General features: G+C 38.9%; 1 protein-coding gene across 4 annotated transcripts in view; it reads right to left on the bottom strand.

Annotated features, from left to right (window-relative positions):
- GAN (gigaxonin) overlaps positions 1-17,590 on the bottom strand; it is a 59,736-nt gene that overhangs the window by 32,317 nt on the left and 9,829 nt on the right. For all 4 annotated transcript variants that reach the window (XR_006165724.1, XR_006165726.1, XR_006165725.1 and 1 more), the window contains exons 2-10: positions 13,482-13,596; positions 12,271-12,621; positions 11,602-11,819; positions 10,529-10,650; positions 9,975-10,087; positions 8,718-8,867; positions 8,260-8,396; positions 7,631-7,759; positions 445-554 (exon numbers count right to left, since the gene is read on the bottom strand). Coding sequence is in view for 1 of the 4 variants with exons in the window: in XM_032990633.2 (XP_032846524.2) it covers positions 445-554; positions 7,631-7,759; positions 8,260-8,396; positions 8,718-8,867; positions 9,975-10,087; positions 10,529-10,650; positions 11,602-11,819; positions 12,271-12,621; positions 13,482-13,596 (1,445 nt within the window). In the remaining 3 variants the exon portion in view is untranslated. The remainder of the gene's footprint in view (positions 1-444; positions 555-7,630; positions 7,760-8,259; positions 8,397-8,717; positions 8,868-9,974; positions 10,088-10,528; positions 10,651-11,601; positions 11,820-12,270; positions 12,622-13,481; positions 13,597-17,590) is intronic.

Here is a 17,590-nt window from a genome sequence, read left to right as displayed (position 1 = left end):
TTGTTAGCACCCATCTATTCAGTTGGATTTAGAGCCAAGAGCCATTGTCACATCCGTATGAACAAACCACTGGACAATGTCCCCAAAATGCAGAACCACCTGCTTACCGCTGCAAAGCTGGGAGAAACCACCTCAGGCACTAACATTTTTTCTTATATTTAGACAGATGCAGTAACATACTGTTGTGGTTTGATCTTAGTCTTGATCTCTTCTGATCTCCAAACTGCTAATCAATCAAATGCTTATGGCACTGAATCTGTTTCTGAAGAGCTCCAATGTACAAAACCAACCTGCACATTTCTATGTGTCCAGCATAATTCCCTTGAAGACAACAGTAACTTAACAGAACATAGTCCCAGCCTTTTATTCTAAAAAAATTTCTGTCTCAGTGCCATGAGACTAGAAGACAACAAACAACAGAAGGGTATTAGCTCCAATTCTGACCTGTATCGAGATCTCCAATCACATATATGCTGGCTCCAATGGGCACAGCTCCATACACAAAGGACGAACTAGTTGGGATACATAGGTTCTGGTCATTTAGATAAATCCACCTGTAAAAATAATAATAATAAAAAAAAACCCGATATGCCATTTCTACTGACCACATTGAAAGAATTTCAGGTTCTTTTTGCAGCTACCATCTTTGAATCAAAAGCAGAGTGTATAAGTTAATTTGTTACGTAAAAACTGTTGGGAACATTGTCTAGTTCGGGACAGCCTTGGCTCCTCCTAGCCAGGAAAAGCAATTGGTACTGGTGTCTGGGAAGCTCAGGATACTTTATCCTGAAGTGACTTTATTTCAGAATTGTTCCACTCATCTGTGTAATCTATCTGGAAGAAATTCTTCTTGCAGCCACCCAGTGTGACCTTCTGGAAGAGAGTAGGCATATAAGACGGCCTCTTCTACAACAGCTATGCCAGTCAATTTTCCTACAGAGAAAATCTTAGGCAGCTTTGCCTTCAAATTAGTAGAGTTATAAAAGCATTTGAGTCTTAACAGTCTGTACTAGGGGAAATAACAAATTGCTATATAGCAAGGCCTCATTATTAAGCAGTGCCTTCCTCCATATCATTCCTTAACCTCTTTAATTGCACTTTATCAGTGATAAGAAATCCACAGTCCAGTAAGAGGAATGCAGCACTTGGCAATGCTTAACTTTAAACAAGGGACAGAAGACTGGAAACCAAAACGGTAAGGGATTTGGGGAAAGAAATGTCCGTTACCAGGAACCGAACCAGACCTTCCTGATCACATATCAGGCTCTTCTCAATCGCTTTCTAGCTCCTATTATAATCTTACTAATCCCCTACGTTCACTTCAAGCATATTCTCATTTCAACACTACAGCAGCCTGATACATCTACCAAGTGAAATGCAGTTTTCTATGTTGAAGCCTTTGGAAACCAGGTGAGTATGTACTCATCACCCACGTGGGACGCTGGCTTATAAAGATGTCCCATTTATTGAGAGTTGTCAGCCTTCTCTCTATGGTTCTGAGCCAAATTTCTACAAAATGCTGCTGTACTTTTGCAGATGCTGTCACAGTTATTATTATTATACCCTGAAAACATACAAATTAATGCTATTTTAGGTAACTGCTCCTAGATATTTTATTAAATCATTTACAGAGAACAGGAATGTTTGAAAAACCTTTGAAGAGCATCCCATGTATTTTCATGGCCATATCTGGTTAATTTGAGGGAAAAAGTTAGGAAACATGCTCACAGATACTGCTGACCTTTGAAAATTGTGCATTATCTTAACTTATGATTCAGAAGTAAGCCTCCCTTCTGGCACTGACAGAGAGGCTGCTACATATCAATTATCCCAGAGAGAGAGAGATCAATTTTTAAAGGCCAGATGAAAGGATTAGCTGTCCATTATTTTGTCTGTATGTGCTATACACTGAAGGATTAAGATTCTGCAGAAAGCAAGGGAATGGTATGTAGCTGTCACAGAGGACGACAGATGAACTGAGAACACTGATTCAGAAACTCTGCTACAGAACAAAACACCTTTCACCATATTTCATTAGCTTCCTTTCCGTATTGGGCAGAGGACACAGTCAGTACTTTGGCTGCTTTTTAGTGTCAAATTACCTAGAATTAAAAAAACTGAGTAAGTGGCAGAGAAATGCAGGAAGAAGACTGCAACATCTTTCCTTTTTTAAAGAACGGTAAAAATAGGGTCATGTTGAAGTATGGAAAAAAAAAAACAAAACAAAACAGAATTAGATGAGTTTAGTTTAGCTACTGACCAAGTCTGAACTTGGAAAACATGCGAACTTCAGGGATTTGTCTGCGCTAGATATTCAAGGTTTCAGGGTTTAAATAAAGAAACCCACAACAGTGTGGGACCTTAGATTTTTCCTACTGAACATCAAGAAAGGACAATATTAAAGAATCTGTAGTTGCTTGTGAAAATTCATTCTCAATCTTTCTCAACACATACACTTTAATAAACAGGCACAACTTTTCAGGAACACTTACAGCAGTTTTAGCAGTTAAAACTAGGAAGGAACAAAGACAGGAAGGGCAACGGGTCATGTTTCATCAGAATTTGACTAAGCTCCAGCTTAATGTGGGCTGTGCCTGCTCTTTGAACAGTATGGAAAAAACACCATGACAAAAAATTCATAATCTTCAAGAATTTGAAAACACTCCTTGGAACATAACTCTTGCGTACTTCCCTGGGATGGCTCTACTCATACCAAATCTGAGTGTAGCAGGGGAGGAGGCATGTACCTCTGTAACCACAGACAGAACTGAGTGCTCTGAAACTGAAATATGCTTCCATTCAAGTTAAAAAAAGGGGAAGGAATTCCTTTTTTTTTTTTTTTTTTTTTCAATCTTAAAGTGATATAGACAACAACAACAAAAATCTATTCACAGTGCTGTAATTAATAAGCAGGATGGCAACTGTTTTATTTCCAAGTGGGAAGTAAATAGAGATGCAATACAGAACCAACATATTCCAGACCTGTCACCTCAAGCTCACACCAGCTGTGAAAGGAAGACCACAAGTGAATGAAAAGCTTCTCCCTGTTCCTCTCATCTGACAGTGCTATCAGTCACCCAGTCAGTTTTCTCATTACATTTGCATAACCACTTTCTTTTAATGAAATTCCTGCACACTTAACGGGAGAATCTTCCTAATTACGCATAGTATGTTACAAGATTACTTAGTTTACTACTTAACTTACTGCTGAAAGCATTTCCTTATTTTTACGATGTTCCAGCAGTAAAAATAGTATTTTTAAGGAGTTTTTACCGACTATTGCATCTGAACAAGTATCTTTAACTTTTATCTCCCTCACTACCTGCAAATTTTGAAAATGCTTTTGAACCAAGAGCTCATGAAAAGTAGGAAGAAAGCCTACCCCCCTTACAGCCCGCCAGTGAAAGGCAGCAGTGGCTGTACTCAAGGACAGAACTCCATCAGCAGCTCCTGAAAAGAATTCTAAAGCCAATTTGTGCTCTGTTGAATATTTCCAAATACCCACACTGATGATGATAAATCCAGTGTGTACAGATATCCAGTTCTCAACACACCTACATGATGCAAAAAGGCATGTTATAAATTATGAACTCTGGCAGAAGGAAGGACTGACCCATCAAGGTCTTTAATACATAGTTAAGATTACCTGCTTTTTATGGAGTAAACAAGCACTGGATCATTGAGCAAAGAATACCCTTACACCTCCATCTTCCATGTTCACATTTTTAAAATCTATTTTTAGCTTGATCAATATTTTAAAAAAACAGGATGCAATGTACACAAAACTCAATGTACAGCCTCTGGAAAAAAAAAAAAAGAAAATCTACATCCTGAAAAAACCTGCAGTCTGACATACATATTTTATGTCCTCGGTTCACTTAAACTCACTCATGCACATGAGTAAAGACAGGCTGACAAAACACTTATTAATTGAAAAATCTCAGTTACAGAAGTAATTCAAATATGAGAATTATTTTCTACATTATCCTGTCTGCATTTCATGTGTATGCTAGTATTCTGTCTCATTTCATTTATTTTACTACTTGTTTATACAGTATAGATTAACAGGAGTCTTAATGTTTATTCTTTTGCTGGTGGGAAGATCTCAGCATATCCCTAGTCTTTAGAAAAGTCTGCGTCACAGTTAAGAATAACAAATTTGAAAGACAGTTCTCTGCGAGTTATTCTGGAGTAAGTTACTGTCAAAGTAAGCAATATTAAACAAGTTAATCTTCAGCCCTTGAATCCAATTCAAGCCAGAATTATGCCTGTTTATATGAATGAATATATTTATATACTGAAATAAGTACATACTTTGACATATAGACTAAGTAAAACACAGAACTCAGATCCTCGTGGACTCTGGATGCTGAGGATGATGCTAGATCCTATTCTCAGGTTATGAGAGCTCAGGTACATATGAAAAATGATGCAGATCATACATGTGTGCATTGCTGCACACCACTAAGCCAGCAGTATGCGATGGCTGAACTCACAGTACAAAAAATTCTTTCCATTCAAACTGAAAGTGAACATGATAGAGTTCTGCACTTACTTAAAAACAGCTGGAAAAGTCTGTAGCTCATTATGAAGTATGCAATACTGGTATGAAACTATTAAAAAAACACTACGAATTTCGGTTTGAGACTGCTAGAATTTATACGCTGTGCTTCTGGCCCACTGCTGCTAGATGATCTTGCAGACATATTCCTCCTTTCCACAAATCTCTCTTAACCCAACACTTTTGGACTTCTGTCAATAATAGACACATACACAGCCAATGTGGTGTATCAGCTTTGACAGTTTCAGTATTATTCCTTCACTGTAACTACAAAAGAGTATGCGCTGGGGCTTATATCCTTCACGGTGACTTGTTGAAGCTGCAGGTTTGAAGGTGACTAATTACCTTTATTTGTTTCAGAAACTTGCTGAGGAAAGAAACACGCTTTTCAAGTATAAATTAATCACTTTGCAGCAACTGCATAACATTTAAGATGAAGAATCAGTCTTTGTATATACCACATTAACTATGCTCTATTAACAGAGAGAGAGATTGTCCACCTGTGGTAAAATCTGTAGCATCACCTATGCTTTACTCTTGAGTAACGATGCACAGCAGAGCATATGACACCCAGTGCAAGTGGAATAGCTTAACTAATCAAACATACACACACACACCCTGGTATTTAGCATAAGGTTTTCACAGACTTGAGACTATTTAAGCTTTCATCCTTCGCTGGAAATAAAGTGATTTAGATTTGTTTTCTGCTATTTCTGAATCAGCCCAGGAAATAATACCCTCATGTTTTCTAGAGTCAACTTGCCTTCATTTGGTATTCATTTAATATTTGTGAAACATTATTATAATGAAATTATGATGATTTTCTAGATTCAATCTTACTTCAAAGCATACCAGCCAGGAAAGTATTTTGTCTCAGTATTTGGCAGGAAAAAATATTTGCCAACTGCATTTTGGAGGAAAGTCCCTTTATGGCTATTTTTGACTCCTTCCCCCATAGGTTAAGTGCTCACATCTCACAGGCACTGTGACAGCCACCCTGAAGGTGTCTATCCTGCGCAGCACTCCAAGGGTACTGAAATTAGGGGTAACTGTTAGACCCCCACGAGCTGAAGTACTACAACATTATGCAGTAACACTGCACCCTCTTCTGGCCAGTAACACCCCTTCTGCCTCCTGGGGCTGGAACTAGGGGACTTCCAAAACCGCGAGCAGAGGCACAAACCCCAGCTCTAGCAGCACGAGCGGCAGAAGTGGCCACTGTCCCGGTCTTTGCTGGCCCTCCGTTTCCAAAGGAAAACACACAACCTGTGAACAGCCCGCAGGGCAAGCACAAATTTATGCTGAGTTGAATTTCTAAGCTCAAATTCTGTACAGTGGCAGAGCAGGAAGGCAAAGTTTGAATATCTCAGCAGCCCTCAACACATGCCTCCTTCAGCAACTGGAGACTCGGGTGACTTGCGGCTGCCTCACTCTTCTCTGTGCCAGCACAGCCCTCCTGCCACACACACAACATACGGGGTGCTAGAACAAGACCCAAAGCAACTGGATTTTTATTATAATTTTACTTGAATCCTGTAACACCCCTGGAATGCCATCAGGCAAAGACACAAATACTCACACTAGAAATATGGCCAGGCAGGTATCTGTGCTGCAGTCAGCAGGTGGCACCAAGGACTCACCTGCAGCACCTAGGCTGGAACCTCCAAGCTTTCTTCAAACTCCTCTTTATGAAAGTTCAGTCTGTATCAACCAGTGAAATGGGTTTACAGTCACTGGTGAAGAGTCATGAGCTATTGTATATACCACCTTCTGAAGAACAGAATCAGCCTGGAAATATTTCAGGCAAATGAACTAAAAATATCAAGCAGGAAGAAGGGGAGCACTTCTTTCCAGAATTCCTGCTCTATCAAAGACCTCTTGGCAAAATGTTTATCAGCTTGTAGCATTTCCCCACACCCCCATAGGGCTAGAAAATGCTAGAAAGCATCAGCAGCAATAGCCTTTCTTATCTGTCTGCTTCCTATAACCACTTTAATGTTTTTTCTCCAGCTTCATTTGATTATAGCTAGTTCGGACATCACTTTGAACAACACAGAAGATCTCTTCATGCAGAGATTATAGTCTCTTTACATCTACATCTTGCAAGAAAATTATATAATGAACTTACATCTACTATTCTACTTTTGTGTGCTCTTATACAGGTCACATCATAAATCAGCTGTGACTTGTAATACAGACATATTAATCTTCACCACTGTCAACAAGCCTTGAAACATCTGACCACAAAGTCTAATTTCAATTTAGTTTATAAAAAAGAGAATCATCCAATTTATAGTTATATGCAAGAAAAACAACACTGGAGGAACCAAGACTTGCCAGTTATGACTGGAGAATAAGGTGACTATACACAAAATTCTTCCTAACAAAGTTTTGAATAGTTATGTCATGTAGTAAAGTGGATTCCAATACCGGGGCCAAGAGATAACAAATGAAGTCATCAGAAGTAGATTCAAAACAAACAAAAGGAGATTAACCATGCACAGTGTGTTGAGGTGTCTGTGGAATGTACAGCATCCACAGTGCCTTTCCTATAGCTAAAGCTTACGTGGGCTCAAAAAACAATCAGCTACAAATGCTTGGAACAGAAACGCATGAAATTTCTTATCTCTAGCTTAGAACTCCCTAAGCTGCAAATCCCTGGAAATAGGACGGGATCATGGAGAAGTATCCCTGTACACACTTACAGTCCCCCACTAGCACTGAGTAGGGGTGGGGGGCGGCAGCACCCTGCACCTGGGGAAATCACAGGGTGCAGGGGAAGAACCAGGCAAACTACCTGGTCAAGGTGATCAAGGTGTTTCTCCTGGTCAGGGCGCTCAAGACTGACATGGTGGGCCAGGGCTGTAGGTGTGGTATCTTAGAGGGACAAACCACTGAAGCCGATGGACATTTGTCAACAGCCACACTGGATCATAAAAGGTAAAATGAGTAACAGATGCGTGGCACAGACCTAATATGCTTTGAAGTGCTGGAGCAAGGGGCAGGGGTGAACAAACAGTGAAGTGTGCAAGGCATGTATTTTTTATGTTTATAGCTGTAGCTACTTACCTTTTAAATTCATCATGATAAAATTCAGATTTGCACGTCACCATCTCACTGGCTTGACTGTCATCACGACTCCTAACCCCACCAAATACATAAAGCTCAGAGGCAACTCCACAGGCCACTGCCCCAAATCTGAGAATCCAAATTAAAAAAAAAAAAAGGCAACATATCAAAATAATTTCATATATCTTTCTGAACTTTCTCAATTTTTGAACTTTATTTATACACACACACATCTTGTATGTTCAACAAGATTAGATGAGCCATGAATATGAGTTGTAAGCACTTAATTCAGACCATGTCAAAGAACAAAACAGCAAAGTATTTATCTCTGGTCAAAATCTGAAGTTTCAATTGAGCTATAATTTCTGGTTTTCATTTTGCAGCAGGGTAGTATTAATTGTAACCTCAGGAGTATATTTCTACAAAACTCGTATTTATTTCTTGGATGCTTATCTTTACTCAGCTACATGTTGACTGCAGGCTGCCATGAATCAGAAAGACGTGGTGAAATTTATAGGGTCCTCAACAGCCATCGTCAGGGATTCATCAGAGAAAAGACAACTTCCTCTCATCGGCGTTAAAAAAGGTTGTACACAGCAATCCAGTTCCCCCCTTCCATTTTCACTCACCTTCTCTCTTTCAGAGGACAGATTGCTGTCCACTGCTGAGTCCTAGGGTCATAACACTCAACAGATTCAAAGAGTTTTCCGTAGGAGCCTCCACCCATTGCATAGATTTTCTTCTTCATAGCTGCATAGCAGCCAATCTTGTGGAAAAAAGAAAAATTACATTTAAAATTACACAAATGCACAGTATTGAGAGCTCAAAACTAACAATATATACATATACACATGCATGTATTTGGACTGCCTGTATCGCATGTCAAACAATGCTTTGCACAAAAATTCTCAGCCAGTTTTGATTTGGTATAAAGAAGCTGCTCTCCCTCATTTAATTTTGAGACTGTATGTTACAGCTTCTACTTGAAGCAAGAGGTTGAAATGGATATATCTATCTATTGATCTATCTCTGTTGGCATTAACTATTTAACAATAAGTAATGCAGTAACATATGACGTAGTTCTTACCTTCCTAACCATGGTCAAGTCTGGCTGCTTGGTCCAGGTCCGGCTATAAATATCATAGCTCTCCATAGAGATTAGCTCCCTTTCACCGTCCTCCCCTCCCAGGATATACAGAATTCCATCAATCTCTACCACACCAAAATTATGTCGTGCCTAAGGAATATCAATAAAATCAACATTGTAAAACATAACTGCCATTATGAATAAATCAATACAATCTTTTTTTCAGCATCTATCTGCAAAGTGATACTGGTATTGTGCCTGGGTTTAGTTTTGTTTTTTAAATGATGAAGTCCTAAAGTCCAGAATAAGATTATTGATTTATTCAACTAAACAAAACAAAGGGTATTCAAAAAAGATGGAGCAGCAAAATCCAATGAGACCACACAGAAATCTAAGAACAGAGCTTGGACATACTTCAGTTTGCATAGTAGTGGTCTCTATGATGAAGCTGTTGCTTTCAGGTCTCTACAGCAGTAAAACTCAGACCTGCTATCTGTGAAAAGGCAGCTCTTCTATTTTGTATGTAGGACCACAGCTACCTTCAGTCTCACAGTAAACAGGAAATATAATATATTGTAAAATCTTACTCTTAGTAAGAAGAAAACTCAATGCATTGTAACTACAAAAACTTAATGCATTGTAACTACAAATGTGGCCAAAACTACAGGCCTTTGCCAACCAGAGACTGTAATGAGGAAAATCCTGTGGCAAACAACAATTTCTTAATAAACACCCTATGCTGATTTAAACAGATAAAAGCACAGGTGTATTAAGGATATATGTTTACAAATAATAAATTGTTACTTTTCAATGGAATGCAAATATGAAGGAGGAAGCATTAACTCAAACCAGACCTAAATATGTCTATGCAAGCCAACTTCTGAATGTTGGCCAGTCCTCTGTCCAACCTTCCTGCACAGCCCAATCCCTTTGGCCATTTAAGAGTTCTCTTGTTTTGGAAGGCCAGCACACACAGAATGTTAAGTATACTATATGACTGATTCACTATGCAATTCCTGAAATTTTGTAGCTCACCTTTACAGCTAGCTCTTCACTAATTATTTAGTTTTTCCAGATCTGGCAGTCAGTACTGGATCACAAGTATAACAACAGGATATAAACAGAAGTCAGCCTGTAGCATGATTTTGAACGTGTAAGATACAAGTGACTGGAGATTCAGAATAAAGTTTTGCAGAAGAAAAGGAACATTTTGTCAAAGTAAAAACTGAAATCCCAACAGTTAAATAGTGATCTTGCCTCATTCATTGGTGGTAAGGAACTCCATGAATTGGTGTCTGGATCGTACTTCTCTCCAGAGCTCAGCGTTCCCTTGTTTTCATCCTGACCACCAAGCACAAATAAAAATCCTTCTGTAAAACAAAATGTAACATGATTTTAAAAACAGGTCTTACATCTGTACACTGAGCAAGACAACGTGACTGTTGAGCTGTATCCTGGAATCCGCAAAGAGGTTCAGACCAGTCACAGGTCAACCTCTGGACTGGAGAAGGTAAAGCACACACTTACAGTGATGCAGCAGCTAGAATTCACTTAAAACATGAAATACTCCTGGATAGACAGATGTAACAGATTCCCACAAACTGCTGCCAGAATAGTGATTTTAAGACACTCAGATGACAGGGATTTTCACAGAATCAGGTAATGTTTTGGGCAGACAAAGGGGAAGCATGAAATAACCCCAGTGCAGTCAATCTTGAAGAAAAAAATATTATTATATGCTATATCTCAGATTTTGAGGCACTGGTAAATTTTCATAACATTGACTTTACAAATACAAAGCTCCCCTTTACCTGCTGACAATACTCCATGATTGATCCTTGGAATACTCATAGGAGCAAGTTCAATCCAGAGCTGTCTATTGGGATCATAAAGAGGACACATACACCGCATCACTGAGGTTGGTTTCCGTGATCTGAACACAGGGTGGGGAAGGAACAAACAGAAACAGAAACACAAGACAGAGTTTTACGAGTTCACTGTTAACAACTTGTGTCCGAAGCTCACTTGTTCATGGTTTAATATATATTCATAAAGCCTGGCATTTCCCTGGTACAGAGAAAACCCCCAAACTAAATGTGTGTAAACTAAGTTTTGCACAGACCGGAGACATAAAAAGCAGATGCACTTCTTTCATACTGTATCTGTCTGTAACATTTTTTATGTAGAAACTTTGAACAAACTAAGAAGAACTGATAGGGAATTTTAGTAATAGCTGAGTAAAGCAATGCAAACAATCCACAAACTGATGTGCAAAATGTTATTTGAGTATTTTATTACACTTCTACGAAGAGCAAATATCTAAGTCCTAAACTTACTTAAAAAGGATAAAACCCTCCTTTCTACTGCAGAGGGCACTCAAGAAAAGAAAGGGATTATTGTAAGCAACAGGAATTTTCACATGGCATCTCAGGTGCACCAATAATGACCTTTATTTTTTTTGCAACTACAGCTATTATAAACAAAACAGTTAAAGCATGTGTTCATTATTTAGATTATTATAGATGCTTTCCAGATTTCTCCAACATTCTGTGCTTAATTTGAGTAACATCTATTCAGTTTAAAAAAAAAAAAAAAAAAACACCAAAGAAACTCCAGTCAACATCTACTGAATAAAATAACACGTCCTACTCTAAGTCTACATGTTGAATGTCAGAAAATTATTACAAAATAACTATTTATTGCTGAATCATTCACAAAGGTATTGTAGGTATGTCTGACCAACTTAAAAAGAAACCAAAATGATAGAGTAATAAGCCCATTAGGCGCACATATTTGCTCCACACCAGGTTTTCAGACATACCACGCATGCCAGACACTTATATTTTACTAACTGTGACAACCTGCAATGCCACTGCATACTTACACTCGCTCTTCTCCCCCAACAGTCACTATACACTCCGAGTAACCCCGGGGCTTGAAGGAGGCCAGCATCGCCTCTCCCTGCTGCGGCGGCGTGAGGGGAATATTGTTGCATTCCTTGACAATCTCCCGTACCAGTGGTTCGCTCATCATCTGCTCACGTAAATACGCTGCATCTAAGCCCGAAACCCACACTGCTGACATGACATCCTTCATGTGAACCTACAGAAAGAGATAAATGCCAGAAAATCCCCCCAACTTTATAAAACACCACTAAGGTGCTTGTACATGCTTCTGTATTTATCAAAACTTTAGAGTATTTTTGATATTTGAAAGTAGTAACAAAATCTCCAAAATAACGTTATTAAGAAAATGCATCAAGCCTTTAAAGTTTCACTACAGAAGCGCTACTTGTCGTATCCCTACAACAACAAGATTATATCATCAAATGCCAAAAAGGTACATCCCTTCCTTAATGCCTATTAAATAATCGAGAGAGCAGATACTATATCATCAATACATCACTGCTGTCTGCATTTCAGGCAAAACTCAACTAATTCTATAGATGCAAGATTAGCCCTGACAGAAATGTATCTATTTTGAGCTCCCACCAATTAGAACAAACACACTGATTTGGATCCCATTCAAAATATAAACATTTTGATGTCCTGACCTTTCTTGATTCTGAATCATGAGAAATCCACCTAATCACCGCTTCAAAGACGTATCTTTCGTTTCCAACATTGAGCTTTTCCATCGACAGCACTTCTTTCAGTTTTTGAGGAGTCAGTTCCAAGAATTCCTCTGTGCTGCTGACATCTCGAAAGTGAGTTTCCAGATACTCTGAGGCAAGGTAGTGAACATGATGCAAACAATAGTGCAGTGCAAAGTCCCGAATACCAATACAGTTCTCAGCAGCTATGCAACCTTCTAAAAACTCACAGCAGAGAGTTTTTAAGTCTGTAAGCAGCAGGAGATCAGCTGCCTGTACCACATCTTGGATAGTTTCTTCATTTAGCCTGATCTGCAAGAATTAATTTAGAAGTTATAGCTACTACCACTCATTTGTTTCATGACATGTCCGCATACATTACACTCATTCTCAGTGGCTGAAAAATGGAGTATTAGTGCCAGTGTAAAAATTACTCAAAATTGATACTACTACACATTTATAAATTAACACAGGGATAGAAAGGCATTTGCTTGACAGAAAGCATCAAGCAGAATTTTGCACCTGAAGGAACCATGAAATCGCTCATCTAATCTGAGAACCTAAAATGAATTTTGCTGCAATTAATAAATAATTTTTGAAAGTGCACGTCCAGAAGAGCCTTTCAAGCCACATCCACTTTATTTTTCCGCTGAAAGTTTAACTCATTCAGCAATCTCCACCTGGTTCTGAACAAACTGGACACACCAACTTGAATTCCTGCTGAGGGCACTGGCACCAAGATCTGAAGGGGCGAGCTGTCAGCAACAAGGGGCTGGAGAGGTGGGCATGGGGGTCAGTGAGGGAGGATGCCTGACGTACCGCTGTCTTCAGTGATGGGGTCTCAACTTCTATTGCTATCAATCCAGTTCTCTTTTACAGCTGTCAAAGACTGCATGTTGTAAAGTGGGTTACTGAACGTAGCCACGTATTTTAATACAAGCATTTGATTCTCTTCGAGTCTTCCCCCATGGCATGAGATCAGACACAATTCCTGCAGAGCCTACTGCCTCTACTTCACATGCACAGCCCCAGTGTGATATACCACTTTGTGGAAGTTTTATCACAAAGCTTTAAACGTTTGTAAGTTTATCTTTCAGGACAGCACTGTTAAAACCCTGGTTATTTTGCCAAATAATTAAATTTCCATCTTACTTTTTTTTTTAATAACATACCTGCCCACTGAAGATGTAATCTAATATCTCTTTCATGATATCAACAGATATCCCTTCAAGTTCAATCTTGTACGTTGAGCCATCATCCTTTGGAGGATTATAATTCAACTTCGTTCTAAGAAAGGAGAAAAAAAGGGGGGGGAAAAAGCTCATGACCTGGGCATTGCTTGCTCTCAGTTCTATGAAGACACAAATGCTAGCTATGCATCACTTTAGCTCTAACAAAGTAGTTTAATTCTTACAATATGGTTTGAAAACTGTCTGTCTTAAATTAGCATGAAAAGGATGCAGGTATGGTCTCTAATATTGCTCATCACATTTCCAAACTGAACAAATGTTAGTCTTGCAAACCACGCATGGCATCAAAGAGCAAAAGTAATTTTTTCCCAGCTCATTCATCATAAGCATTCAAAAACTTCACTCAGAACTTCAAACAGAAGAGCAGCTCCGCTGACAGATGAAACATTAGAATTTGCTTTGATAAACGTGGAAAAAAAAACAACCAAACCAAAATCACTTTACCAAGGAAAAAAATAGTTACAGTGAGCAGATGTGATCAGAATATATACTGGCAGCACAAATATTTGGACTTCATTACCATTTTGTGTAGTTTATGATGTTATCAGCCTAATGTTCTGCCCACCTGTAATCGAACTGTGCACCCAGTTGTAGGAAAGAGCCCATGTGCTGCTCAGTCAAGCTTTAAATATTCATCTACATCAGTGGATGCTTCACTTGTGAGCCATTTCTTTAAAAATACCAGGAACAGTTTGATGTGGTTTTGAATAGAATGGAGAGGGACTGGGGGAAAAGATGAGGAGATAATACTAATACAGCAGGCAGCTTTGCTTTCCATCATCTGTTAGTGCAAATGCTTTTTCTAGGAAAGACAACTCTAAGTGTTTAAAAGGGAGCAGTGTTCCCCAGTCTAGTGAAAACAGCCACAAGAGCTAATAAAAGATCATTCTGAACATCTTTTTTTCCACGTATTAGGCAACAAGGAATACATTATATAAAGACCAGAAAACTTGTTTAACTGCCCCTGTGTATATATAGATATCTACATCTATATCACAGAACATTAAAATAAAAGCCTTAAAAACAATTTCATGTTCATTTGAATATATTCTTAGATATAATTAGTTTCTTAATGTGAAAAGCTGTGGCTTTGTTAAAAAAGCACCCAGTTTGTAGCCATCTTCCACTAACCACACTCATATTAAGTAAATACATAAGTAGGACTTAGCTAAGGGCAGATTCTGCTTCACTTAGTCATATCAGAACAAATTAGTGTCTCTCAAAATAAGATATAACTCACATCAAATAAAATCCTAGTCTATAAGGAGCTATTTTTAAGTGTGAATAAGGATGGTAATTTTAGCCCTGAAGTTAATCATATTCGTGGTCTTGTTTTCACATCACTTTTCTATGCTACAAGAGACCCATTGCCAGCAAGCAGAACATCCTGGGAGATAACACTACTCTGATGCATACCTACAGCTGTAGAGGTCAGAAGCTAAGCTGCTTCCCTCTGTGTTTGAACAGCACCTAGCACAAGTTATAATACAAATAACAACAACAATATGATACGGCTTAGGAAATTGTTTATTTCCTAACACTTGGAAGGAGATTAGAAAAATTAAGCCAGTTTCCTAAACAGTGACCTCCATAAAGTGCATGCCGCAATAGCAGACAATGATTTGCAACTCGTCAGCTCAAAATTTCTAAACTGAATATACATCTCGAGCAATAGCATACAACATGTATCTCAACTTGCGCCCTCCTTGCCCATGTGGAATGTGCATTTTTCATGCCTACATGCTCCAAACGAATGAAAGAACATATACACAGACAGTAAAACATATTTTCAACTCTAACACTGTGCCAAGGCTTCTTAATATACATTTCCAAATCTATCTAGACTACCTCAATTTTAATTATGCCAACTGCACCAGAGTTTAGGGTTTCTTGGTTTGTAATGAAAGCCGCAAATTGTGTCTGGGGACGACACTTTGTTTTCTTTTACATTTAACATAAAATGTGTCAAGGTTTGCAGCCTCTGGCTTCCTTCACCAGAAGAGAGACAGTCAGATCTGACCCCTATCAAGTACCTATGAGCAGTAGCTGGTATGATCAAATACACAGCAGTATCTACACAGAACCTGGGTAGCCCAACACACTGTGGGGCTTATATGCAAGGCATAGAATAAGCACATTGCACGCCAGCACTAATGGGGAGATTAGGGAAAGGACTAGTGCTATTTATCATTAACTTTCATCTTAGCATCACTTGTACACACCCAAGCTAAATCACCTCACTGCACCGACTTCACTCTGACACCTCCTGGTAACAACAAAGTGTTGTTCAGAGGTGTTGTGTCTTATCAAGCTAGATGTTCTAATTGCTTTGTATTTTTTTCAGGCATCAACAGTTGCTAACCTAAAAAGAAACAAACCAGCCACTGATGCAAGCCCAAAACACAAAGCAGCTGATTGCAAAGTTACAGATACTCACATGTAGGCAAACATTCCCCTTATGTAAACACATCCCAGTCGAGACTAAGCTTTGCTCCTATCATCTGTCCTGAGAAGCAGTAGTTACCCATCTGTCACACAACTTTAACTTGTCAGTTAATAAACTACTAGGTTATTTATTTTAGTACAAAGATTTGTGAGCTATGGCACGAGAACCATTCCCACACGGCAGGTGGAGGTCCTCCTTGCTGCTCACATCAAGCACTGCAGGACAGCTACTGGCTGCTGGGAAAAGGGGAGGAAATAAAAAAAAAAAAAAATCAGTGCAAGGACATATTATAACCAGGTTTGACTCTGGAAAAGTTTAAGATAGAAAATTGTGAGTCTAATGGGGAAAGAAAGTTGAAGGAGGAGAAAAAAGTAGGAGGTATGTAAGCGGAGGGCAAGTAGCCATGCGTCCTCTTGCATCACCTGCACCCACACCTCACCAGCAAACTGAGGTCTGGGCATCCTTGTCATAACACACCAACAGACAGAACTAGAAAGTTTCAAAACACATTTGTTCCCAGACAGAGCGGACAGCGCGTAGTGAAACATTTAACCCTGGACTGCTATCAAATTTCACTTCAGAAAAAAAGTTTTTAGCTATGCTTAAGCAGAGGTTTTCCAATCTGTCAGTATCCCAGGAAGGAGGTTGCTTTCCACCACGTGCTTCCCCATGGCAATTTATTTAGCCCATGATTTGTGTGGCTGAAAGCTGGAGGTGGCAATCTGCAATCCCAGGTGCAGAGATGTGCCCAGCTGTAGCACGGCTGCTTCTAACACACCTGTGTGAGAGCTTCCTACTCTGGACAACAGTTTTGGTTACTTTAGAAGCACTCTAAGCTGCCAAACCACAGCAGAAAAGGCTACCTCAGTCTTCCTTAATTCAGATGAAAACCCAGAAGATCAAGATTTAGAAGGAAATAAAACCCTCACTGCCAACCAGCAAACCCATGAGCTGAGAGCAAAACTCAGCTGAGATACATACAGAGCTGGGGGAAACAAGAGGATGAAGAAGTTGCCTTGTTTTAAGTAATTTAATTTTGAGCAGCCTGACTCCATGCACATTTTAAAACAACATTTTCCATTCTTTAATTAAGAAGATCATCATTGTAAGCTGAAATTGCTGCCAGTAACTGCATAAATAGTGTTCTATAAATGTGTAACATGCACCCCAACCTCTTGTACCTGGTCAGGAAAACTGCTTGGAGCATACTACACCTTGAGCAAGTGGCATAAGAACAACTGGGTTTATGTTGTGTTTTGATGTCATGTGTCTGTGTGACAAATTTAGAATCTGCTCTTCCACATCACTTAAGGAATACAATCCTAATGAATCATCTCAAATGACACTACATAAAGCAGAATAAGGAAAAAGATTCCAATACCTCTTCTGTATATGTAAGCAACAATATAAGCAAGATAAATCGTTACAGTGAAAACAAGGACTTAAGAACAAATGTTGATATTGCTAGGAGTCACAATTTACATCTCATGGCATAAAACAGATTCAAATAACAATAAAGAAAAAAATGCCAAAATCCGAATCAACATAAATTTAAGACTGTCCACAGTTCTTGTTAAAATCAAGA

Source organism: Tyto alba, unplaced genomic scaffold (assembly GCF_018691265.1).
Source record: "Tyto alba isolate M040663 unplaced genomic scaffold, T.alba_DEE_v4.0 Super-Scaffold_26, whole genome shotgun sequence".
Lineage (NCBI taxonomy): Eukaryota > Metazoa > Chordata > Aves > Strigiformes > Tytonidae > Tyto > Tyto alba.
This window is presented reverse-complemented; position numbering and strand designations above follow the sequence as displayed.